The sequence below is a fragment of the Clytia hemisphaerica genome, unplaced genomic scaffold (genome assembly GCF_902728285.1).
Source record: "Clytia hemisphaerica strain Z4C2 unplaced genomic scaffold, Clytia hemisphaerica genome assembly, whole genome shotgun sequence".
Lineage (NCBI taxonomy): Eukaryota > Metazoa > Cnidaria > Hydrozoa > Leptothecata > Clytiidae > Clytia > Clytia hemisphaerica.
Window position 1 is genome coordinate 476803 of NW_027104380.1, and position 26096 is coordinate 502898.

A 26096-nucleotide genomic window follows, 5' to 3' on the forward strand; every position below is an offset into this window, starting at 1 on the left:
AACCTTTCCAATCATCCTCAGCCGGTAATCCCGCACCGGAGGAAAAGTCAGTACAATCTTTATCTGATATTCCGATGGTGTATTGGCGGCCGCCCACGCTAAAGCTCTGAAGGAGCGGGCCAATATCACCATCGGAGACCTATAGTCATCGTTTGATGTACCGCATCACAGTCGTGTCTAGCTGTCCTTACACTTTTTGCTTGACTATCGGTTGCACCTGACTGAATTTAGCATGAAAATATCTGCTGCCTAAGAAACCTTATAGAAAAAGGAAAAATGGTAACCCAAAGGTTCCAGATGTTAAAATTTTCCCGACCTTCAGAGCTTTAGCGTGTCGGAAGAAAATTTCTACATCGAGTACCAGATAAGTGCAATCTTAGTCCGGGCAAACTTTAGCGGATCAATGAAACATCGGTTAGTCCTATATTCATTTTCGCGCGCAAAAAAATGCTAAACAACAGAATCTCGATTTTCGTAACATTATGGAGGTAACTTTCCGATATCTTGGATTGTCTAAGTCAAAAATAGTATCTCCTTTGTCCAGTGTAAAGCTATTCTACCCTCAGCAGAAAACGAAACCAAATAAACAGAAAATTCATCAAACTTTCGTGTTTCGTCTTTCAACTTCAAAGCAAAGCAAGTCTAAGCCAGTAAGTAAGCTGCTGCCAAATAGTATCTGTACAATTGACAATACTCTTGGACTCACTCATATTCAAAGGAAGGCTAAGTAAGTAAATTCATCGTAATCATTTGGCAAATGCCCCCCCCCCCCCAACGGAGATTTTTCTCTGATTACTTTTCGAAACCAGTTTTTATTCGTTACCCCCCAATGGACGACATGGAATTTCCGTAGCAAATTGCTTTCAAGAAAGTCCAGAATTTCCGTAACAAATTTACAAAATACCTATCAAAACCGTGGAATTCCGTTACTGTAACCTAAAAAAATCATGGAATTCCAAGCAGCAGCAATACTTTAATGCAAAATTAAGTAAAATTCATGGAATTCCAATACTTTCTCTTTAAAGTTTGCCTGGAATTCCGTGCCAAAATTTATTTCAAAAATTGATGTCATCCATTAGGGGGTAATTTTTTTTTTCTGGAATGGCCCATTTCCAGTGAGTAAACGATTCTGACAATTAACAAAATTGATGATGATGATTTTTTTTCGGTCATGCAAATGTCTCGTATTTGGGGTTACTCTTGACCACTAAGCCTACGCAAGATTGAGGTATGGTGTTTTGAAGCGCTTCCGTGCGATCGAAATATCGCTGTTTGTGACGCACTGGTAATCAGACCTTCAAAAAATCTTGAGTATCGATCAGCGATCGATTATTTCCAAGCTATCGATTACTTATCAATCATGTATCAATTGTTAACAATCATCGATTACTTATCGTTCATGTATTGATTACTTATCAATTATTTACTTATCTTCAATCACGTATCGTTATCGATTATATATCGATCGTGACCGACTATTGACTACATTACCGGGCCTTTTGACGCTGGCCCTTATTCCACCAACGAGCCCAAAAATAACAATAATAAGGTCCGGCGTAAAAAGGGCCAAGATAAGGTATTTAATGAAGTAAAGAAAATTTCTGGAATTCGCCAAATCTCATTCCGATCGTATTACTTTGAATAAACGCCCGCTTTTGAATTAAGAATGTCCCTCCACAAAGGCAAACCATTCAATAACACCCCTTCTCTAAATAAAACGGTAACTTTGTTTTTCTTTTAACTTTTTTTTGTTCAGCCTTTCAGAGGGTTTGAGAATGCTTCAGCCGAAATTTACCGTACCGTAGGTCGGGGAAACTTCGGAATGAAGGAAACTTCGGACTAAAATCTTTAACAAGTGATTACTTCGCGAGGATTTAACATTTTATCGTACTTTTTTCTTTCACAGTTAGGAAATAAAGTACACTCGACGATACATATCAAGCGACGGAACGCCGAAAGAAGAACGAAGAAGAAATTGAAGAAAACCACGATATTTTACCATCTTCCATTGTAAAGAGATTTGTTGGATATCTAAGGCAGCGACCTCATAATTTTATTGACGTGATGAAAGGAGGAGACATTGAATGTCACGTTAAAAGTTATTTGGGCTAAAAATATGCATTCCTCAATCTTCAATAACTCATCAAAGTTGCTCCATAAATTCGCCGAGAAAGTCGCTGCGAAAATGGCTTTACCGTCAGCCGAGAAAGATCTTCTTTAAACGAATCCCAAAAGAAACATAAAGTGATTTCGAAGCAATTATAAGAACTTTGTTCTGACGTCATCAGACATTGATGATAAACGTGCAGATAATTTGGTGCTTTATTAGTATAAAGTAAGGTAAAGGGAAAACCCTTTTTTTATTAGAAGTCGATGATGGTGGATTTTCTTTATTAGAACATTAGAATATGTCAAACAATTCTTGGAAAATGCTTGCTTGTAAGTCACCATCTGATCCACACATAATATGTAAGTGCAAATTCTAATGAGTTAAATCTAAGATTATCGTAACTAATTAAAGAGCCTCCGGTGGTACACTTGAAGACGCATTTGTCATGCTCTTTCCATGGTGGCGTGACAATATAATGCATGTATACTGTTACTGAAAATATCGTCTCATCATACAGCCCTGTCTCAAAGATTGATTTTACATTGTGGTAATCTATAGAATCTTCTTCTTTCTTTTACGGCCTACTTTTAGGCGTATAAATTTTAGCGAGCAGAAAGTTTTGCGCTTTTCGCGAATTTTTGGCCTTTTCGCGAGATTTGATCTCTTTGAAATTTCTCTTTCAGGCCATTCGCGAAAGTTTATACAGACGAAAATTTTTTGACAAATAGAAAATCGGTAAAAAGCTGTAGTAAATATAAGATTCACACGGATTCATTGCACTTTTAGCCCCATAAGTTAAAAGACAAAGGTTGCAATCCTATTCATTCAAGAAGTATTTGTCCCTTTAATAAGCCATTCTTTGTGTAAAAATTTCAAATTTAACGATTCGTGAAAGTTTGTTGTAAACTTTGCGCTCTTTCGGCCTCGCAAAACTTTTTGCTCGTTTGTACGCCTAAAGTAATCAGTGATTTCGCCAGATCCAAGTGCCGATTTCTCCAAAATAAAGATAATTTATTTATTGGTGCTTTGATGTGAAAACTACTTCTAAGTTAATTATCATTCAGCGCCTTAACGATAGCTAGTCGGTTAAACATTTTTATCATCTCGGTAGTCGATACAGGGTGTTTCCGCTTAAACGTTTTGTATTGAATGGCTGTGATAGAACCTGTTTATCTGTTTCTTTTTTGACCTAATGTTAATGAATGTGTCCCCGGTGGAAGAAAATACTGCATATTGATATTCGAAATATCATTAGCAAAAAAGCCGCTTTGGTGCTATGACAGCCGATGGTTCTTTCAGATGGCTTACAAATCATTTTGACTCAAGAAACCTCTGTATCTATCACTATGTTACTGGAGGGTTATAGGTGGTTTTAGACCATGTCGAACTTATCAGAGGAAGATATTTGTAATTGTAAATTCATTGTCTTTTAACGAGCGTTGCACTCCTTCGTATGCTTCCGACATACTTGCTCTATTGTCTTAAATGTGCAAGTGGGTGTATATAGTCGATATATTTTTGGCTGTATTAACAAACTAAATTTCGTAATCGTAACATTTAACCTTTAACTCAAATCAAAAGACGATAAGTTCGAAAATTTCAAACCCGTCAAATGGTATGTGCTTATTACACCCCTGTGTCACAGATCCTCCAGCCCCACTGGAAAATTTGGCAAAAATAATAATGGAAATTTTTATCCCCTCTGTTGGAAAAATATCTACCGGGGCCACTGTGAGATAGGGGTGTCTTATTTAAAGTAAGGTAAGACATATACAGCGGTAATGAAGCAGAGTTATAAATAATATTATGTTTCTAGTCGACCATTGAAGCTCTTACTTACTCGGTAGGTATTTTGTATTTATTTCTTTTCATCTCTTTTGAATCTAATCTATAAAACCTGCATCGACGAACTTATGAACCGCCCGTAGTCCCACTGGTAACAAAACATTTAATTCGTATTTAAATCGTGATTTACAGTACGCGTTTCGTTCCGATTTCTTTCACTACTAAGACATAGGCAAGCCTTGTGTAGTATATTGGGTTACTTTTAACCACGATCTTGATCACGCTAACTTCCTCTCACGTCCACCTGGTCCATCGTCGAACAATTATCTAAATCAAAATTGTAGTCTACTGTTGAATAGAAAGTCAATTTTCTATCTCTTGATAAATTGGAAACCTCATCAAAGACTGGGTTTTATTATTCCGCTGGCTGTGTAGAAAAAAGCAGTGGACTCCTAGTATAGTCAAGTTGAATATGAAAGTCAACAGTAACTTAAGTTATTTAAAGCGATATTTTTAGCAAACATTAAATTTCACTTGACTTGTATAAAAAACGCCCATTTGTCCACAGCGATGGCTTTTTGCTGCTTTGATTCCGATTTCACTGAAACTACTAAAGTGCATGTATACGTAATACGGGAATGTATAATGTAATACAGGAATCAAAACTAAATTCTCATATTGCGAAAAATAAAACTTGAAACAGAACATGAACATTTAGCTCTCTCGCTTAGATCTCTATAACACCCATGTTTCACACGCACAGCCCATAAAACATACATAAAAAAATAGGGTTGAAATTTTTATCAAAATTTGTTGGGGTCGTTTTGAAGTGCTTTTTTCAATTTCCTAATGAGGTTTAAATTGAAAAGATGTTTCCCCACCGGGTACGAAATCTCGGCCCAATTTTTCAAGTGGAGCGGGAGTCGACACAGGGGTGTTTTAAAAAGACCGTTGTTACTTTATTTGAAAGTCGGAAAAGTTTATGGGCTTCCGAAAAAAATAATACTCAGAGCTTAGCAGTCCCGAAAGTCCCGCGGAAAATAAGAAAAATATCTAATGAAATATAACGATATGATAGTAACATAAGGAAACGAGACAGTCTAATTGAAAAAGTTCTTATAAAACGTGTTTGTTTCACCAATTCACTCTGAGGAAGACCCTCTCATCATGTGTTTAGCGTCCATAAAAACTAATGATCGGTTGATGAGTTTTATTATTCACACTTCCATCGCACGCCCAGAAAATTAATGACCAATTAAGCGCAATTCGTATCTTTATGTCGTTAATTTCTCGGCTCACACGAATTTGTCTCTTGGTATTTTTCAACAAATGGCACTTCAAATTCAATGTTTTTGTTTTGAAATAGCGCAGCATCCAGTCATGATGGTAGATCGTTGGAGTGACGGCAAATCATTCCGAAGTTTAACATTTTACGAAGTTGACCTTTCTGAAATTGAGATGGTGTTTCTTTCATAATGACCTGGCTGATTTACTTGTAACGTTTGTTTTCTGAAAGACAATAACACAAATGTTATGTACAGTAAGTTTGGTTGATCTATTTTTCATATTCCTCGAGAAATAAAGAAAAAACTTGAAAATCTGTCCGAAGTTTCCCCGACCTACGGTATGCTTATAAAAAAAATGAGTGTAGTAGCTTTTCTATGCCCTATGCTACCAATGGATTGGATTCAATTCAAAAGTACATCCCAATCAAGATCAGCGAAAAATGTTGCTTTTAATTTCGCGAAAATGGCAAAAATTCGAGAAATAGAGAAATTTAATCTTGCGAAGGCGAAAGTTAATCCAATTAAAGTACCACTCCCTAAAATCTGATAAATAATCGATCACGAATCGATAGTTGATTGATTAACTATTTGATCAATGATTAATTAATTTTTGATTGTTATGTAATCGATCGAAAGCTGTGATGGATAGCCGATCAATTTTTAATCCATACTAAATTTAATCGATAAACAATCGATGACAAAATTGATCGATAAATAATCGAGCTTTGAAAAAATCTTGAGTATCGATTACCTATCGATTCTATCGGTTAATCAATATCTAATCCATCAATTACATATCGATTATTTATCGATTACTCAAGATTATCGATTATATCAATTAACTACGCCTGGTTTTTTGCTGTTTGCTCTTCTCTTGCCTTTTGCACCTTAGGTATGGCAAATTTTGGCCAAAAAGAGAGAACATATCCCAAAATTTTGGTGCTCACTTTGCTGCTCAAGTTACATTTTTAAAAAGATATTTACTTTTCATCATAGGGGGCGCCGGCAAAACCAAAAAATCTTCTAAAATTGCCTCCCCAGCAGTTTGCCCGAATTTTAGTGAACCCACCACAACGCTACTGTTTGGGAAACCAAAAGTTTATTTTTGTAATAAGTGCAGTTACTGTTTTTTAAAACAGCCTCATTTTTTGAGTCAATAAAGCACATATTTGAAAACAAAAATCTTTTATGATAAAAACTATTCAAAATCAGGAACTTTTTTGAAAAGTTTGATTTTAGATCCCTCAAAATCCTGCTTCATCTCGCCTTAGATCCTCATATTTGGAATCGAATTAATTCCTGATTGGTAAGGGCTACTGTAGGTAGAGTTCTCAAATTTTCACTCGATATTTGCTTTTATCTTCCTTATCGGATAAAATAAGGATCCTGTCGTTAAATATCGTCAATTTTTCTTTGCGGTCAAAAATAGGAATTTTTTTAATCCAGTAAATCCGATTACAGATCGCCGTGTGCTAATCGTGATTAGACTTCAATTAGTTAATCTTGGCGATTAACTTATACGTTGCTTTGAAACGTCAGATGAACTAATTGTGCACATTTTGCCTGTGTTTTCATAAATCTTCTTGATGTCACTAACACTACAGTGAGTGGTCCTAAATCCATCAAGCTATGATCAAATTACACAGTACAAAGCAGATTTTGCACAGAGCCCATAGTATGGCTCAAACTACTTGATTTTGATTTTGCGAAAAAAGTCCCAAACGTCAGTGAAGTCAAATTTGACAGTAGAGCCAGTTTGCAGAGTATGGCAAGGCCGTGCTTGAGGAAAAATTTGGAAATACCAAGTTCTGCACTGGAAGAACGCACGTCTGATGAATTTTGGTCCGGACAAGGTCACCTATACCTCTGAAATTTGCCCAAAAAGGAAAAAAATTACTAATAAAATTAACTGCACTTGAGGAAAAAATACCTGGACTCTAAACCTGAGGTGAAAAAACGTCCTCAAATTTTGCAGCTGCATTCGACTTTTTTCGAGTTGTGGACTTGAGATCTCAAGCAAACGTGCCACACTCTGCAAACTGGCAGTAGGGCACACAGTCATATTTTGGTGTCCATAAACTAGCTTTAAATCTCTAAAACAGCATCTAATAACATGAAAACCAGAATATGATTCTTCAATGGGAATCAAAACTATAAAGTGCACTTACAAACATCAATATGTCAGATCTAACAAAATTAGTAACAACACTGTCATCATTGACAATAAAACAAAAGATTTTCTGTCAAGAGCCATGTACACATTCCAACAACTTCCATCGAAATGATCTGTCACAGCTAAGTCTACCATTTAAGCGCAGTCTGAGGAGTGAGCCAAGAACGGTTGCAGGACCCCTGCGAGCTCCCACGTGGGTGTAAACTTTTATCTGTCAATCATTTTCTCAAGCAAAGAGAGGCAAATCGAGTCTAGCTTTAGGATAGTATTTAATTATCATTATCACTTTATTTTCATTCCTAGAACTTTTGCAAAAAAAAGGAAAAATAGAAAAGTTGTATTTTTTACTGCTCTATTCACATATACTGAATTTGAAAGATCTTCTATGTGGCGCTTTTTTGCAAACTTAAAAAAACTGATTTAGTTATGTTTAATTCTGGCGATAATGAAACCCGTAGTTTTTGAGCTGTGAGTGATTGTCCGAAATAAATGAGAGCTGAGTGAATGATGAGACACTTAGTGTTTTAGCGCTAATACTAGATTGTCCGAAATAATATCAAAAGGTAAAGTAGGCTATCCAGGTTGGTCAGAGTAAGTAAACAGAGACGATTGAGTATTAGCCGAAAGTTGAAATGTATTGAAACTCAACATGTGAACTATTCAAAGTAGATATAAGTTATAAGTCTAACGCAAAATGCTAAGGAGGGAATTGGGGGAACATTGGGGATGTATCAAGGCATGAGTAAGACTGACACACAACTAGCCGGTTACGAAGTAACCCAAATCATCCCCAACGCCATCCCCAAAACCCTGTACATAATGAACACCAAAAAAAAAAAAATAACTAAAGAAAAACTAGCTTAGATCATGTCAGGGTCCCACACGGACGTAGTACTGGATACCTTTGCCATAAGTTTTTGGAAGTCAGCAACAAGGTTGTCAGAGACTCGTAAGTAGCGGATGTAGCAGTCACTAGACCATCGACCGAGTATTTTGATAAGAGCATCAGAAGCGCCAGCAGACAAAGCAGCAGAAGCACCACCTATTCTAAAGCTGTGGGTGCTAATGTGGTTGACTCCCGGGAGCGCCTGTGAAAGTAGATTGCTAATATGTCGTCGTGTAAGGAATTGTCCTTGGACAGTTCGAAAGAGAGGGAGTGGGTCATTGGGTAGGTAACGCAGGTAAGAGAGCATAGCAGTGACTGGGTCAAGGAGCGCAGGGACTCTACAAGGTGTGTCCAACTCTAAAAGGATCTGTTTTGCTACCCTTGATGCGCAGGAACATGATACTGACCTGTCTGTTGAATGAGATGTCTGATCTAGTTAGATGTAGTGAGCTGTCGTAGTGAGTTGTAGATGGAGAGTTGTACTCAGAGACCCGAAGAAGTCCAAAGAATGCTGTAAGAACTGCTGCCATGTACATAAATTTGTCTCTGGTAGGCATTTTTGACTGCCGGATGTGATTGGCGATACGAAACATGTGTTCAACTGTTATTGGAAGCTTTGGTGCCCTGCGACGAGAGTTACCTTGGGCACGGCGGATACCACGTAGTGTGTGAAACAGAAGAGGGTAGGAAGACATTGATGAACTAAAACCAAGCAACGTATTTTGGTGAAGTACTCCACAGACGTAAACCTTGATTGATCCGTGCGCCAGGCCTCGGTTGGCTTCGGCTGTGACAAAGTAACACAATGAAGATTCACGTACTGGAAAAGCAAGGATGCTAAGAGAACCACAAAAGTTGATGTAGGAGCGAACTCCTGTCATATAAGTGGCTGATGTGGATTGGGCGACAGACTGTCTTAAGAAGCTGACCAAAGATCTTTCCAACACTGCCAGACTGCCGGTGGGATTGGTGATGGAAGCGGATGTGCGGAAGGGCAAATTGACAAGAAATGATCGACCTGCAACCGAGAAAGAAGATCTGCATAGACATTATCAACACCTGGAACATGCTTAAATGAGATGGAAATATTGTGACGAGTGCAGAGAAAGAACATTGAACGCATAAGTGCCGAAATAACCGCATCCTTAGAGGAACCTGATGCCCATATTGTAACAATAGCCTCGTTGTCCGTGAAGACACAGATGGACCTGTGCTGAAGCTGGTTTGACCATGTGCTGATGGCTGTGAAGACAGAAAACAACTCGAGGAGAGCGATGTTGATACCTACCGTGTCGTCTGGCCATGGTTCAGAAATCCATTGATTGTGGAAGAAGGCTCCAAGGCCCAGCTTAGAAGCATCAGTGAATAAATTGAGGGCAAAAGAAGATGTAGTTGGCTGCTGGAAAAAAGAACATCCGTTCCAAGACTGTAGAAACACAGACCACATGGCAAGATCCTCCCTAACTGAGACCGAGATGTCTATGTGATGATGCAGAGAGCGAACAGAGTGAGCAAGATCAATAAGACGTCTGAGAAAAATTCTTCCGGGCTTAATAACACGACAAGCAAAGGAAAGTGAACCAATCAATGATAACAGCTCTCGTTTAATGCATTTGCGTCGAGTGGACCAAAGAAGTACTAAGCCGCGCAATTCTGTAAGTTTCGGTAAAGGAAGTCTCAAAGTAGAAGCCTGAACATCAATTTCGATACCAAGAAAAGTGAGGACTTGAGCTGGGCCTTCCAGCTTGTCCTCCGAAATGGGGACACCAAGCAAGGAGAAAGCTAGGAAAACTTTATCCCTTTTAAGTAAGCAGTCCTGGAGGGAGTGGCCTGCTAATAAAAAATCATCCAGGTAGTGGCAGATACTGGGGATAGAAAACTTATTGACCAGGATCCAAAGCAAAGCGTCAGCGAAGCAAGTGAAAATAAAAGGTGAAGATCTCATGCCAAATGGAAGACACATGTCGAAATAATACTTACCCCTCCATTTGAAGCCCAGCAAGTGCCAGTCATTAGGATGGACAGGGCAAAGTCTAAAAGCGTGCTTGAGATCAACCTTGGCGAGAAAGCAATCTTTGCCAAACAATCTAACCATCTCCACAGCATCGTCAAAGGAGGTGTAATGGACAGAGCACTCTTCTGCGGGGATACCGTCGTTGACTGAAAAACCGCGAGGGGATGAGAGGTCAAGGACTATGCGTTGAGTGCCATCTTTCTTAGGGGCTGCGCCAAGAGGGGAACACTTGAAATTGGAAAGGGGAGGGGATGCAAAAGGACCAGCAGTGTGTGAGCGTTTAAGTTCCTTGACAATGGCTGTGGAGATAGCTTCCTCATTGAGTGATGCTGAAAAGTTGTTTGTTGTAGAGTTAGTTGGAAGAGAGCCAGAAAAACCAACATGAAAACCGTTACGAAAACCTGAAACTAGGTAAGAGTGAATGTAACTGTCATAACCACAAAGTAGAAAATCAAGAGCTTTAACAAGAATAGGGGAAAAAACAACAACGTGGGGAGGGAATGCTGCCTCTGAGAGAAGGTCCAGCTCTTGGGAGGAAGGATTCCCAAGTGACTCAGTTGCCCCCTCTGGCAACGTGGGGGCATCGGATGATGGGATGGTCCATGCCACAAGCGAGGCACTTGTGGACGCGGGTGCAACCTGAGCATGAGAGGCCCTGATTGTACCTGAAGCACACTTCCCCTGATGTTCCTGCCTGCGGCTTGGGCTTTCTGGGGGCGTGGGAATGAAGACTGGCGCTGCCCACCCTGAGGGGCGAGAAAGGGCTGACTGGGCGCAGGAGCAGACTGGCTCAGGGTGGAAAAAGCAGAGTTGGCAGGCTGCAAGAAGGAGCGAGCACGGGACGCTGTGGCGCTGTTACCTGACTGCTGAGGCGCAAACGAACGCTTTCCCGAAGCCCGCCTAGGGCAACTGGAAACCAGATGGTCGGACCCCCCACAAAAGTAACAATTACCCCTTCCTTGGGAGCCCCTGACGTGTAGGTTAAAAATTAAGTCATTTGACTGGTCCCAACGTTCCGATGGATTGTTTGCAACATGGTGTCTGAATGCCTGATCATATGCGTACCATGCGCCGAAGTTGTAGGTATAAGCCAGGTTTGAAATGAATTGCTGGTACCTAATCAGTTGCTCAGTTAAATGAGGACGGTAAAATAGAAAAATTTGCATAAACACAGTCCAAGCTAGGAGCCACGATTGCATGTCAATCACCTTATATTTGTAGTCCTTCGGGGTATCGTTCCAGGCATCGTCTTGAGCAAGGCTGAGGCTATCCCCATCAATTAGAACCTTCAGCGACTTTTTGTCCTTATCATTTATGTTCTGGGGGAGAAGGGAGTTGAGATTAATAAACTCACCGCGTTGAATTCGTTGAATAACTCTTGCAGGCGCGGGCGGAAGCAATGACGATTGTTGCTGGACGGCTGGAACATGCAAAGGAGCTTCGAAAAGGCCATTATGGATATTTGACGTGTCTTGCTGATGGACCGGCAGCCGAGGGTCTGGAAAACTCGCATTCAATCCCGACGACGGGTTCGAGGGACGACACGACGACACCAATTGGGCGGCATGACGGAGGCTTCTTTGTTGTTGTTCAGACGTTTCCCTCAACTGGCTTGTAAGTTGAGCGATCAATGGCGCCAGGCTGCCTAGATGGTTTTCCTGTGATTGGCTTCTTGTCATTATTGGAGGCCTAGTTAGAAGAGGATCCAACATGGTGGCAGGACGACGTAGTGTGACTTGTGCTGGGGTCGCTACAGGGGGTTGGTGGATGGCAGCAAAACGTGGATGTTGCTGTCGGCTGGACATGGTTTGTAAAACGAATGGGTGGTGATGCTCGCCACGAGGTGAAGCTGGGGTGGTGAAAATTCTTGGGTCGTCGAGGGGTGGTCTTACATGGATCTGTTGCATCATCGAGAGAGGAACTGCTGATGTGTCTTCTGCCGCCGGTCTTGGAGTTTGGGTAGGTAAAATTGGATTTGGGGATTCAGTGATGATCGAGCCGCTAGGTCTTGTCATCATTGGATCGTTGAGTAAGAAACCATCGTACGATTGGTAGCCACCTTGGCTAAGGTTACCGAAAGTGTTCAGGTTGATGAGGGGAGAGATTGCAGGATTATGTTGTGGAATTGGATTGCCATCTGGAGCTAGGGTGAAGGTTGCTGTTGATGTTTCTGTCTGTTGTTGGGTTGTAGGAGTTGTGGATGCTGCTGCTGACGACGTTATTGTGTTAGAGCTTTTCTTTGATTTCTTTTTCTTGGGTGTTGCACTGCCAAGTTTTAAAGATAAGCTTAGGCAGGCAAAAATGATGATAATACAGATTTTCATGGTGGTACAATGTAAAGTGAGGATTGCTAAACTAAAAGTCTGAATCTGAAAATCTGAGGGACCTGTGCTCAAGGAGGGCCAGAGCTTAAATAAGCCTAAGACCATGTGGGCTGGACTAGGTTCCAGGCTCCTCTAGCTTGTGTACCTAGCTCACTTCTCTCTGACACTATACTTGTGATGTGCATCTAGGCTATAGTAAGTAGAGTGTGATGTGCATCTAGGCTATAGTAAGTAAGAGTGATGTGCATCTAGCCTATAGTAAGTTGAGAGTAGTAGAGAGGTAAGTAGAATGTTGTGGTTTAATTATCTGGGAATTAATCTAAGTTATAAATAACTCCACATTTCTGTGATTTCTGTGATTTCTTCAATAAATTTAGGCAAAAAATAGGGTGGTTAACAAATCTTTAACAAATTAGCATTTTTTCTGTTCTATTTATTATATGCAAGTCGAAAATAGAATTCATTTCGACCTTTACTTTCACTTTCGCTTTCGTGTTATGTGAATCGGATGAACATAACCCAAACTTTCAAAAGTTTTTGTGGCCCAAACTTGGCCAGTCAAGAAGTTTTGCTTAATTAGGAAGTATTTTAAGTATTTTAATATTTTCCACGACTTTACTAATTGTATTACCCATAAAACTTCTGATCAAATGAGGGGTCAAGTTCCTCTTTACTCATTTTCAAACTCAAGATATAGTATTTTGAAATTTTTCAGGAATCCAGTGACGTCATAGGGTCCCCTGCAAGCAAATTGTGTACATCTGGTCAATTCCAATCCAATGTTCTTATGTTAGCTGATTATTTTACATCATACATACTCTAAAACTGTAAAGCAAAAATGGATTTTGATGATGATATGGATGATCTGGACCAAATCCTTTCAAATCTCCCATCAGAAGATACTATCAACAAAGCTGATGATTCTGCTGACGAACTGTTAGACATCTTGATGGACGAACCACCACCAACTATAACCAAACCAAATATCAAGAGCGCAGCGAAGAGTGATGTCAGTGACGAAAGCAGTGAAGATGAGACTGACGAACTGAAACAAGGTACTATTCCTTTTAATTATTATTTTTTTTGTTTTTGAAATTTGTGCCCCCCAAATTCAATGAACACTCTTCAAAATATTAAATTCAATTTGAATTAGAATGCAACTTGTAAATTAGTGTTTTGGGTAATTCTGATTGAAATGATAATATATTACCATTAAAAGGATTTTCTAAGCATTTTGATCTGGGGCCGTTTATGTAAATTTAAATCGAGTTTTTTTGATATGCTTCATCTGTTCAACGAAGCTGTGCATTGATGAAGCTGGAGGTTTGGGGGCACTTTAACTTAAGCCCCTCCAAAGGGTCCACGGTATAGCCCTGATGGGGATTAAGAGGTGGAAGCTCCCGAAGATCTTTTAAAATGTACCTAAAATTAGTCTTTTTTTTATTTTGAAAAAAAAACAAAATTTTTGATTGAGATATCACGGATTGAGTATTTTGGCCGGTATACAGACATAAAAAAGTACTGAGAAAAATTTCTCAAAAATATAAAACTTTTGATGGGGTGACCAAAGACAAAATTGCTAGACATTCTTTTGAACTGATTTTATGCATTATTCTTTTTTCAGCTGAGATTGCTGCACTGGAAGCAAAACTTGCTTTATTGAGATCTCAAAAATCAAAGAAAAAGAAGAAGTCCAAAAGTGATCTCAGTGATTCACCAGAAAATGAAAAACCTAAACTGAAAGTCAAAATTGAGGCTGAAGAAAAATCATCATTGGTTGAAGAGGCTTTATGCAGTCACAGTATCCTATCTTGGCGATTTCTTTTATTTAAATTTCGTAATGCCTTGGATGCTTTTTAATTAAATCTTCTAGTCTCTGCCCTGATTTTTATCTTATAAAGGAACATCCAATCTACCAGGACCAGCTTTAAAAGCAATAAAAATACTACAGTGAATGACCTGACTTGGTTGCCTTCAAAATTGCCATCCTGTTTTCATGTTTTAAGCCTCCAGTTACAGCCCCTAGCTTGAAATCATTAAAATCTTTGGTAAAAACAGTCCTTTTTGTAGAAAAACACTAAAGTGTTCTTTTGGGTTGCCAGCGTCGTTCATTCTTACTTTCTTAAATAAAACGGAAACAAAAGCAACTGGGTTCTAATGAAGCTTTTTTGATTAACAGCAGATCCCTAAATCTAGATGAAAAAGTTCAACGCATACCACCAACCTTGTAAGATTCTCTTACAGAGCTTAAATTTGCTCAGTCTGCTCAGTTTTGCTATTGTCTTCAGGAGGCTTCAAATTTTACATCTACCAAAAATGAAGTTTCTAGCATTTCTTAATTTTTCATCTCTATTTTCAAAGTTGTTAGAATATTTTGTCTCAAATTTATAGTGCTCTGAATTATCTTTTCAACGATACATAATTTGTTATATTTGCATTTGTTGGAAAATGGCAAGAAAAAAAAATCAGTGCACACTCAAAGCCAATGGACTTTCATTACCTTTTCTACTGTATTAATTTTAAATGGTAAATATACCTTAACTTCACCTACATACAGAAAAGAAATTTTCAGACTGCTTTTTCTGCGATGAGAAGCAATCCAAATCACCAATCGTCGCATCAACACCTTTCAAAGTTGAACAAAACAATGAAGAACCTTCAAAACCAAACAAAATTGAAAGCAGCAGCAAGGAAAAGGAATCTTCGCCCAAAAATAATGGATTTTATGGAAAGAAAGAGAGAATCGCTCATGTCCCGAAGAAAGCAGCTCCACCAAAACCTGTAGAAAAAGGTATTAGTTTTAAAACATATATCAACCCTTGAATCTGCCCATGAAGGTAATAAAGATAGATGGAGAGTCAATGTCTTTTGTTCTATTCTGATTTATCATCGGAAGCAAACAGCTGTTTGGTTGCTTTGGGAATAAGATGATTAAGTTTGGGTTTACTCGTGGGAATATTTAAGATGAATGAAAAGACATTACATTTTTAACAAGTATATTGAAATATAATAGCCTTGTCATGAAAAATTGAAAAAAACTTCACATAATAAGCACAATACTCTAAACTTCTAGGGGAAGCTGCCCATAAAGCCATCGATAGATTTAAAAAAGAATTACGTGTTACGATTAGGAACCTTGTATCGATCATTTTGTCGGAGTATGAAAACCGCTGCCCACTTAGACGCGAAGATTTTAAGATAAGAAACTTTCAATGATGATGTGATGCGATTCTCAATGTTCACAAAATGCCAGCCCAAAAATATATCCTTATGAAATTAATATATTCTTTTATCCTTAAATCAGTTGAAGCTATTTCGAATCGCATTTTAACTAAGATTTCTCGCGAAATTAAGTTTTTCAAAATCAACAGACCAGCCTCTTTCTGTTCTTATAAAGTTATAAAATGATGTTTTTTGGTACATCCAAGAAAAGCCGCTTTGAATAGATTTATAAAAGATTTCAACGACCATTTAGGTCATTACCGAGACGTTTTCTCTCCATCTGTATCTTTATTACCTTCATGATCTGCCATAGATAACAAATTTTATGCCATTCGAGTCGAGCCCTAGCTCTTATTATTATGGTTGGTCTGTGCCACTGATCTGTAACTGTAACAAAAATAAATGGAGGATGTCCAACTTTTGACCTGAATAGTTGGCCATGTAGTTTATATTTTTGGTTAACAACCACTGTATTCGAATGCTTTGGAACTGAAACGTTCGAGATTAAACGAAAATAGAAAAAAACACGACACGATGGACTAAAAACTGGACAGACGGTAAATCTGTAGACACTTAGCCTGGAATGTAAGGAATATACTATAAATCGTGGTCTGGTGATTTCTATTGAGATTTTCATTCATACTGAGTTAATGAATAACAAAAGATATAGTTTTTTTTCCAACGAAAAATTTAATTTAGTTATAAGGATATGCTCATCCAACTTTTTTTCAGAACCAACAGCAAAGACGAACAACGTGAAACGAAATGATAAGAATTTGTCGAGTGGCTGTGGCTACGAATTTGTTGGTATCTCAATCAGGTATTACTTTACTTCATGCATATACTTTGTTAAAACTTCTCCATAACATTGTTGGGATAAATTTCCACGGTATTAAATTTCGCGAAAATAATTCCAAAGGGAAACTTAAAATCAATTGTAAAAGGGGTTACGCACGATACATAAATCTCGTGTTCGCAAGCGAAAGGTTTTTTACACCATTTTATACCGTAGGATTGCTAGCCTAGAAGCAAAAAGATCCCGGAGATGGGATGCGGATATCTTTTCCCGGGAATGAGAAAGTTAGCCATTTTATGGTACAATTTTAAAAACTTATACCCAGCCGTTTGCGTGATGCGTGATCGGGAAATAATTCGAGGCATTATTTGGGCTATTTTCGCGATACTTGCATGGTGAATAAACCTTTTTTGGTAATTTTTATGATCGTCACGAGAGCAAGGAAAATTTCTATCAATGCATTTTAAACATGTACAAACTCTGGTGAACCAATAGACTAGTAAACCAAGTCGTTGTATTTTGCTGCTGATTAAACTTTCAATGGGATCTTTTTTTTTTTTATATGTTCACTGAATACAATTTCAAATGTCTTTCCAATCCACTCTCCCGCGGCAATTTCTATTTTTTATAAGAACTCTTTATTATAAGCACTATCCCCGCGTTCTTGTGTCCAAGGAAAGACAGACGCTTGCTAGTCTAGTGAACCAAAAGAAAGTTGATATTCTATTTTCAAAACAAACTGCTTTTCTGAATTTTTTTAACCCAAATATCTTCAGGGGGGTCAACATTTATAATACCAACCCATAGCCCAAAAACCTGACTTTTGACCTTTTGAGCTAACTTAACACCACCACCCCAAAATTGGTATCGATACCAACTTGAAAATCATTATTTTCAGAAAAAGGGGGGCCACCCCCTTATTTTGGTATCGATACCAGCTTGAAAATCATAATTTTCAGAAAAAGGGGGGACCCACCCCCTTAATTTGGTATCGATACCAACATGACTTTTTGAATTTGACAAAATATCATGGGACGCACCCCCTAATTTAGTACCAATACCAATCTGACAAATTTGAGTTTAAAGCTGTTTAAAGGGGACCCACCCCCTCCCACACAAACAGGGTACTAAGAGAAACTTCAAAAAAACTCATTTTTGAAATACTCTTTCTTCAACACAACACAAAAAATTTCATTATGCTAAAATAGAAAATAACTGAAAACTGACAATATAATAAAAACAAACCCAATGAAGCTAGCAAAATCAATCTGAATCAATATTATATGAATATAATTGATGTGCAAAAACTAGGAGAAGCTATTATTAGTACATAATTTTAGAACAGAATAGATTCACTCATTACCAAATCCTATCACAGAAAAAATGTTTTTGCTTCAGGCTTGATCAAAAATAAAACTTGAGTCCAAAATAAACAAACTTCAAAGTCATTTATACTTATTACATTTACAGTCATTATACTCAAAAGCTAAAACAAATCCAATTGAAACCTGTTTAGACTGATATGTACCCGGGGTATTTTCTAGCTATAAGGGCAAAAATTAGGAATTATTTTTACTGTCATTTTGATATGGATACCAACTTTCTGAATCATATTCTTTAAAAAAAGGGGTACCCACCCCCTGAGGATAACTCTTTTTTTCTAAAAAAAGGGGGACCTACCCCCATCAATACCAACTTGACTTTTCAGACTTTTAAAGTGAAAAAAGACACCACCACCCGGCTATGGGTCTGGTATCTGGATGTTGACCACCCCCTGATATCTTAAAATTTCGATCTAAAATAAGAACATAATAAGGATTTTTTGGTATAAAAAATGTCTTATGATACTTGGCGCAAAGTAACGGAATTTCGTTCTGCCTTTTTTCTTTTCTCGTTTTCTTAAATCAGGGGGTAATGTATATCTACAAAAATTGATCTTGTTCATCAAAAATTGAGAATATTTTACAATAGAAAACCAAAGGAAAATTTATATTTTCAAAATAGATGAAATATTTTGCATATACTTTCATATATAATATATTGGAAAAGAGGTTTAAAATATATAAAATATTGGAGAAAAGGTAAAATATATAAAATATTGAAAAGAAGGTAAAAATTATACATAGCATCCAAAAGTTATATTTTTAGAAATGCATGTCAAAAAGTTAAAAACTTTCAAAACAGGGAAATAATTTCAAACATACACTTTCTTTAATATAAGAACAATTTTATAAGAACAACGAGGCCCAAAATCGCCAAAAATAGGAACAACGTAAGAACAATGCTGAGCCTGAAACTACTCAATTTCAAGCAATTTAGGGGCCAAGTAATAAAAATTGGGTATAATGCCTAAAATACCTCACTTACATCCTATTAATAAGAACATGAGAGAGGCTCAAAGTGCAAAAAAAAAAAAAAAAAATTAGAACAGTCAAAATTTTACTGGTTCTTATATAAAAAAGGTGTAATGCAAAAAAAGAAGAAAAAAAAATTTGGGAAACATTTTCATAATCTGAAAGAACGTCGAAAGGAAAAAATTCCCATAGCATAAGGCATTTTATAATTTTCAAAAGTATGCTGCAAAAGCAAAAAATGTCATATAATTGGCAATCATAATTTCCAAAATTTCCAAAAAGTAAAAAAGTAAAAGTTATCTTTAAAGTTCTATTGCAATGATCTTATTATATACTTTTTAAAGTCATAAAAAAAATCAAATAAAAATCTTTTTTCTGGCCGGCCGCATGAAAGCTTTTTTCCTTCACCTGCATTCCGGACAAACTACATTTTTTCATTTTTGCCTGACAGCATTTTTTAAATGCATGTGGGAGAAAATGTCAAGTTCACGACAAAAGTTTTCTACATTTTAAACGCACAGGGAAGAAAATGTCCAAATTCAAAGCAAAAATTTCCACGTTTTAAACGCATGTGGAAGAAAATGTCCAAATTCACAGCAAAAATTTCCACGTTTTAAACGCACATGGAAAAAAATGTCCAAATTCACAACCAAAGGTTTTCCACGTTTAAAATGCATGTGGAAGGAAATGTCCAAATTCACAGCAAAAGTTTGCACGTTTTAAACGCACGTGAAAGAAAATTTCCAAATTCACAACCAAAAGTTTTCCACGTTTTAAACACATGTGGAAGAAAATGTCCAAATTCTATTCACAGTATATAAAAGTTTGCACGTTTTAAACGCACGTGCAAGAAAATGTCCAAATTCACAACCAAAAGTTTTCCACGTTGCATTTTTAGAATACCAAGGGAAATTAAATTCAATCATCAATCAGTAAATTTTGGTCTGGGTTTAAATTTTTACATTAAAGCATAACCAGTTCATATCCAACCACAACCATTTCTTTGGGTGCCGCATCTATCTACCATCTGACCATCATAAAAAAGTGAGTTCAAACTTTTTTGATGTTTCAAGTATTTAATTTTTCAAATATAGCATGGTCAGATTTATCCACAAATATTCAGTCACCTGCCTTGTTAGGATTTGTGTAAATATACGGGCAAAATTAATTGAAGTTTATATTAGTTTGATGCATCAATCTCTCATGCCAAACCAAACGAAACATCAAATCCAGGAAGGAATAATAAGAAAACCTCATCATCAACCATTTCTTGTAACAATCACACAAAAATCATGATCCAATTCAACTAATTAAAGCATAAAAACCAAAGAAAAATAGCGAAAGAACAGTAGCAACCAATTGTTTATTTTTGCCGCCATCTTTGTTTTGACTGTTTAGAAAGCAGTATGGTCCGATCAACTACGCTTCCGAACCGGGCGACGTTTCCTGATCGAGAAGGATACTTATATTTTCAATCAACGTTTCTCGAAGAAATGACGTCTTTATCCTCGTATAAAAAAAACCCTACTGTTTTTCACGCCGGAGCTCGATTTAAAAAGAGATTTGGAAAAAATCCATTACGTAATGCTTCCAACAGACAGTCGGATGTAACTGACAATTCTCCATGTTCACAGTTGAGACAGTTGCACACGACGACGAAAGTCTGAATGGAAACGAGGCTAAAAAAGCTGAAAAATCGATTTTATCACCCCGCATATCAGCTTTTTTTCCCGCGCTTTTGCCAAAAGAATCGCACTCGCTTGCTGCGCTCGCTCGTGCGTAATGAGTTCGTCCATGAAATTTAATATCCGCGAGAATTCCCCATATTAACATAATTTTTCAATTCCATATTCGTTTAGATTCATTCAAATTTGAAAGGTTTTTGGTTTTGGTCTTCTTTAATCTGATTTAGCTTTACCTAACATGTTTAGTACAGAAAACTAGCCGTCACCCGGCGTCGCACCCGCCGAGTAGAGTGTTGTTGAACACATCAATTCACAGCAAAAATTTCCACGTTTTAAACGCATGTGGAAGAAAATGTCAAGTTTACGACAAAATTGAAAGTTTTCCACATTTTAAACGCACAGGGAAGAAAACGTCCAAATTCACAACCAAAAGTTTTTCCACGTTTTAAACGCACGTGAAAGAAAATGTCAAGTTTATGACCGACAAAAGTGAAAGTTTTATTGTATCATGTCGGTCGATTATCTTTGAATATTAAATCTAAACGTGCATTTTAAACGTGAAAAACCTTTTGGTTGTGAATTTGGACGTTTAGATTCTAAAATAAAGTGAGTCGGTCGGTCGTTCTAAAAAGTGAGTCGGTCAGTCTATAAAGTGAGTCGGTCGGTTTAAAAAGTGAGTCGGTCGGTCTAAAAAGTTAGTCGGTCGGTCTACAAAGTGAGTCGGTCGGTCTAATAAGTGAGTCGGTCGGTCTAATAAGTGAGTCGGCCGGGCTAATAAGTGAGTCGGTTGGTCTAAACTAAAAAGTGAGTCGGTTGGTCTAAAAAGTGAGTCGGTCGGTCTAAAAAGTGAGTCGGTCGGTCTAAAAAGTGAGTCGGTCGGTCTATAAAGTGAGTTGGTCGGTTTAAAAAGTGAGTCGGCCGGTCTAATAAGTGAGTCGGCCGCTCTAATAAGTGAGTCGGCCGGTCTAAAAAGTGAGTCGGCCGGTCTAAAAAGTGAGTCGGCCGGTCTAAAAAGTGATTCGGTCGGTCTACAAAGTGAGGAGGTCGGTCGGTCTACAAAGTGAGGCGGTCGGTCTGTCTACAAAGTGAGGCGGTTTAATTTTTCAAATATACCTAGCATGATCAAAGTTGATAAAATGTCCTGTTTTTAAAAAGAATAGAAGAGATTGCATCTCTCATGCCAAACGAAACGAAGCATCAAATCCAGGAAAGATTAACAATAAACTTCATCATCGTCCATTTCTTGTAACAATCACACAAAAATCATGATCCAATTCAACTCATTAAAGCATAAAACCCAAAGAAAAAGAGCAAATGTGCAGTAGCAACCAGTTGTTTTTTTTGCCGTCATCTTTATTTTGACTGTTAGAAAGCAGTATGGTCCGATCAAAAATACGCTTCCGAACCGGGCGACGTTTCCCGATCGGCAAGGAACCGTAGGCATGTTTTCCGGTGACGTGTCTCAAAAGAAACGTACTCCGCCTCGAAAAAAGAACACTGTACTGTTTTCCCGCTCGGAGCTCGATCTAAAAAAAAACTTGAAAAAAAATCCATAATGGCCCCCCCACAGCTCAATACGAATTAGACTTTTAGTATATATAGATGTACTAGCAGTGATTTCTAACTACTCGACTGAATCAGGCTTACCATATGAAAGGAAGTGTGTCAAGATTATGAACTGACTAGCCCACCATTGTATTATTTTTTGGTTGTCATGCCAATAACGGGATTCGAATGTTTTGAAATTCGATTGTTCGAAAGTCTAGTGAAAACAGCATGGCGGACTAGTACCATACGGACACTGTACTGAAAATCTGTTAGCAGTTAACCTATCTAGTGTGTAAAGAAATATGATGTCTGTGGCTCCTAGATTTTAAAATATAGAGCTTGAAATCTTTTCCTATCTGTCACCACTAATAAAATCCAATGACTATTGATTTTGAGAGAACTTAATTTCAATGAGGCGAAACTTTAGTTAGTTTCCTTATAGTTGTATCAAAGCGTCAAAACCTTTTTCTCAATTAATTAGTTGTAAATTTCGTAATCTATAAAATTTAAGCCTAATATCTTCATAAATTCAATATCTCTAGAAATCCAATGATTTCATCAGCAGTCTTAGACGAACGTATGAAAGGGCGCCGAGTGATCAAGATTTCCCACATCGAATCCAAGATGAAAAATTATGACATTGAAGGAGACTGGGTGACAATGGGCGTGTTGGTTGATAAAATGCCTCAGAAAACAACATCTAATGGCAAAAATTTCAGTGGTAAGGAAATTCTTGTGTGTACTTGTCTATAGTTTATTAGTGGTTTCCACTGTATGTAACGGCGTAGTGGTGTGGTGGTCATCGCCCTTTACTCCTGTCTCAGGTCCGAGTTCGATTCCCACTGTAGTTGTGTGCTCACTTGGCAAGTGAAAACACCTTCGCCCGGGTCAACCCATACCATGCGAGGGGAATTGGGTACACTACTCTGATACAAGAGTGTGGGTGATATGCCAGGCATTGTGGTGTGTGGTGTCACTCATCCTGTTCTGCGCCTTCGACGAGCTATATGCTCTCTCGCGCAGTTCGAGTATCACCACTCTGCATTATGGTATCTGTGTCTCGCGTGCACAGAACCAGCAAGAGTGTCTGGACAGCGCTAAGCGTTCCAACTTGAAATTCCTACTTCATAGGAGGTATTAATGGTATTAATTTCATCTAACTTTTTAAAAATAAAAAAAAAGAACAAGCAAAAAAAAAAAACTTGTTCGGGTTGTAGTGGCTCATAAAAATAACTTCCAACGCCTACAGTATTAAATTATTTCCCACAGTTTTTTTACGCATTAACGTCTACTCTAACTCTCTCGTCTAACTTTACGACTTGACTCGCTATTCAAATTAAACCTTTATTAAAAGTTCTCGAGAGTTCTGTTGATAAATACTACGTACTGACTCTTGTTGATTCAAGGTCGGAAATATATTTTGTTCAAATTACAGAGAGATTCGAACTATATACAAATTATCTAGGAAGAGTTTCACCTTTGATGGGGTTTGGATAGTTCGAATAAGCGAGAGTTATGATAATAGCAATATTGAAATAACATTAATAGCGAGTTTATGCGCATTTGCACTTTTGAGAACGGTAAAGTAACTGAAGCGATTAAGAATAACCCGCAGTTCTGACCCGCAAAATCGGGAACGGTAAAAGTGCTGATTTGACGTCGTCCTCAGTCAATCAGGATGTAGTCAAATCAGAAGCTAACCGTCTTTGTCACAGGAAAAATACACATACACAAATTCGGTAATGTATCATAAATTAGAGATATTTGTTTGTTTTAGTGTGGAAGTTGAGCGATCTTGGAATGGGTAGTGAGAATGTGTTGATGGCTTTCTTTCTGTTCGGTGAAGTCAACAAAGAACATTGGAAAACACAGAACGGTGCTGTCATTGCATTGCTCAATCCATCCATCACCAAAAGAAAGGTTCGTTTGTAATTTTAATGGGCTAATCCAGAAATAGTCTGTACCCCTTATGTTGAGGAGCTATGACGTCCAGGGTGGTCTGGAAAATCGGGTTGAAAATCCAGGGTGGTCAGTATAACAAGATCGAAAATCCAGGGTGGTCCAAAAAATGGGAGATAAAAATCCAAGGGGGTCGCCTTTTTAAAAAAGGACCTCCTCAACATAGGAGGTATATATTTTTTCTGGAATAGCCCAATACCCAGACCCAGCCCTCAAATTCAGGTCAGCATTCGGCAGTACCGACCTAAGAGCCGACCAAAGAGCGTGTATGATCGGCAGCAGACCATAAAGTGACCTAGAAACAAGTCTAGATCGGCAAAATTTCGCCGACCTTCGGCTGCATTTGGTCAGCACTTGCGTGTCGACTTACCTCTACTTGAAATTCGAGGGCTGCAGATCTTTGTACAGTGTTACTTTTAATTCGACTTCTGATTCAGTGTATTGTGTACACATTTTGGCCCAGCGCTAAGCGAGTGGGCCTTTCATTTGCAACGTTCTGTTCGTACGTGTGTCTGTCCGGGTCTGTTTTGGTAGAAACGGCGCTTAAAACCAGTACCACACTTCTTAATTTTGGCGTCTTAAAAGCAAAGAGCTCGCCAAAGTCGGATACTGGCTATGAAAGATATATTCTCGATTTCGCGCCCGTAAACAAACAACGTTTGCACAAAAACAAACAAGATGGCGGTCGAAGCGAGAGTAGGCTTTAGACTTTCTAGACCATTTTCTTTAAATATATTAGGTCAAGTACTTTCAAATCGAACAAAATTGTAGTGAATTTGCTTGTAAACCTTTTTTTCAAACATTTTGCCAAATCTTCTTGTCTTTGCTCAAGTTTTTCATGAAGTTTATGAGTGATAATTTCATAAACATAAAATTCTACCTCAATAGTATTGCTGTCTTTTTTCTTTCTTGTTTTTTTAAAAGACTTTATTTTAGTAAATGGCTTTGATATCAAAAACAAATAAAGATGGAGTTACATAGATTACAAATACAAATCATGAAATAGTTTATCAAATTTGGTTGTAAAGTATGTGGTGTGATTGGATAGAGTTTTAGAGATCGGTGAGGGGTTTTAGTGTTGCAGGGACGCAGGATTTATTTAAATTAACACATTTTGTTGTCGTTTCAATTTGAATGATGGAAGCCTTTACTGGATTTTGACAATTTGACAACTTTGGACAACTGAACTGTGCTGGACAATTGTTTTTATGTTGGGGGCGATTCCATTTTTCAAGATACCACTATGGTTTTTATTGAGATAACTTTTTTTTGGATGATATTCAAATTTGAATTAGCAAACCAGTGGATTTCTACAAAACATTACTGAAAGATGATACAATTTCCAATAGTCGTTTTAGAGGGCAATCACAATGGTCTAGGCCGTTCGTAAAAAAATAGCTTGGTTCCCATCACACCCGACCGACCTATTTTCTTTTAAGTAAAAGGAGTCGAAGGGACAGGAAGCCGGTTTTGGCGCTGCTCGAATGTCTCATCAACCTCCGCCATTACAAACTCTGAGCGATGTAGCGAGCAGCGTTTGAGCGGATTTCCATCCAAATTTTAATCCGAAATCCAGCTTTGTATGGATTTTTTCCCGATTTTCATTTTTTGGACCAAATGGAACCACTCTGGCTATAAGAACCTGGGGCTTAATTTTTAGAGAAGGGTTTTTAAACACACCTGGCGGATGAAGATACTGAGTCGCATGATATTTTTAGCATAATTTTTTTTAACCCTGACCGACCCACTTTTTCAAAGTTGGGGTGACGGGAACCAAACTATTTTTACTAACGGCCCTTTGAATAACTAATTACTACAGACTGTCACGTTTCGCCTAAAGCTCCCCATATTAGTGACAAAATATTACGTAATAAATTAACGACATGATAACTGGTGCCTTACAACAACAGAACTTCCTGGCACTATTCGGGATCCTTCGCTGCTTTTATCTGAT

At 37.9% G+C, this 26096-nt stretch overlaps 2 protein-coding genes across 2 annotated transcripts; one reads left to right on the forward strand and one right to left on the reverse strand.

Moving 5' to 3' along the window:
* The first annotated feature begins 616 nt into the window (after window positions 1-616).
* On the forward strand, window positions 617-24115 carry LOC136819153 (protein MCM10 homolog). Its single transcript, XM_067075359.1, has 7 exons — window positions 617-727; window positions 13373-13633; window positions 14203-14379; window positions 15136-15369; window positions 16533-16620; window positions 22726-22904; window positions 23961-24115. The coding sequence occupies exons 2-7, from the start codon at window positions 13417-13419 to the stop codon at window positions 24113-24115; spliced, it is 1050 nt and encodes a 349-aa protein (XP_066931460.1). The 5' UTR covers window positions 617-727; window positions 13373-13416.
* Window positions 7971-12912, reverse strand: LOC136819117 (uncharacterized). Its single transcript, XM_067075286.1, has 2 exons — window positions 11609-12912; window positions 7971-8442 (listed from the first exon to the last, which is right to left on the reverse strand). Exons 1-2 carry the CDS (start codon window positions 12681-12683, stop codon window positions 8417-8419), a joined length of 1101 nt encoding a protein of 366 aa, XP_066931387.1. The 5' UTR covers window positions 12684-12912; the 3' UTR covers window positions 7971-8416.
* Window positions 24116-26096: the final 1981 nt, after the last annotated feature.

Coding starts and splice junctions, on each gene's coding strand:
- LOC136819153 (XM_067075359.1), top strand. CDS start 13,417: ATGGATTTTGATGATGATATGGATGATCTGGACCAAATCCTTTCAAAT. Junction 15,370..16,532: donor ACCAAAACCTGTAGAAAAAG/GTATTAGTTTTA, acceptor ACTTTTTTTCAG/AACCAACAGCAAAGACGAAC. Junction 22,905..23,960: donor TAATGGCAAAAATTTCAGTG/GTAAGGAAATTC, acceptor TGTTTGTTTTAG/TGTGGAAGTTGAGCGATCTT.
- LOC136819117 (XM_067075286.1), bottom strand. CDS start 12,683: ATGGTCTTAGGCTTATTTAAGCTCTGGCCCTCCTTGAGCACAGGTCCC. Junction 8,443..11,608: donor TATTCAACGAATTCAACGCG/GTGAGTTTATTA, acceptor CTACTTTCACAG/GCGCTCCCGGGAGTCAACCA.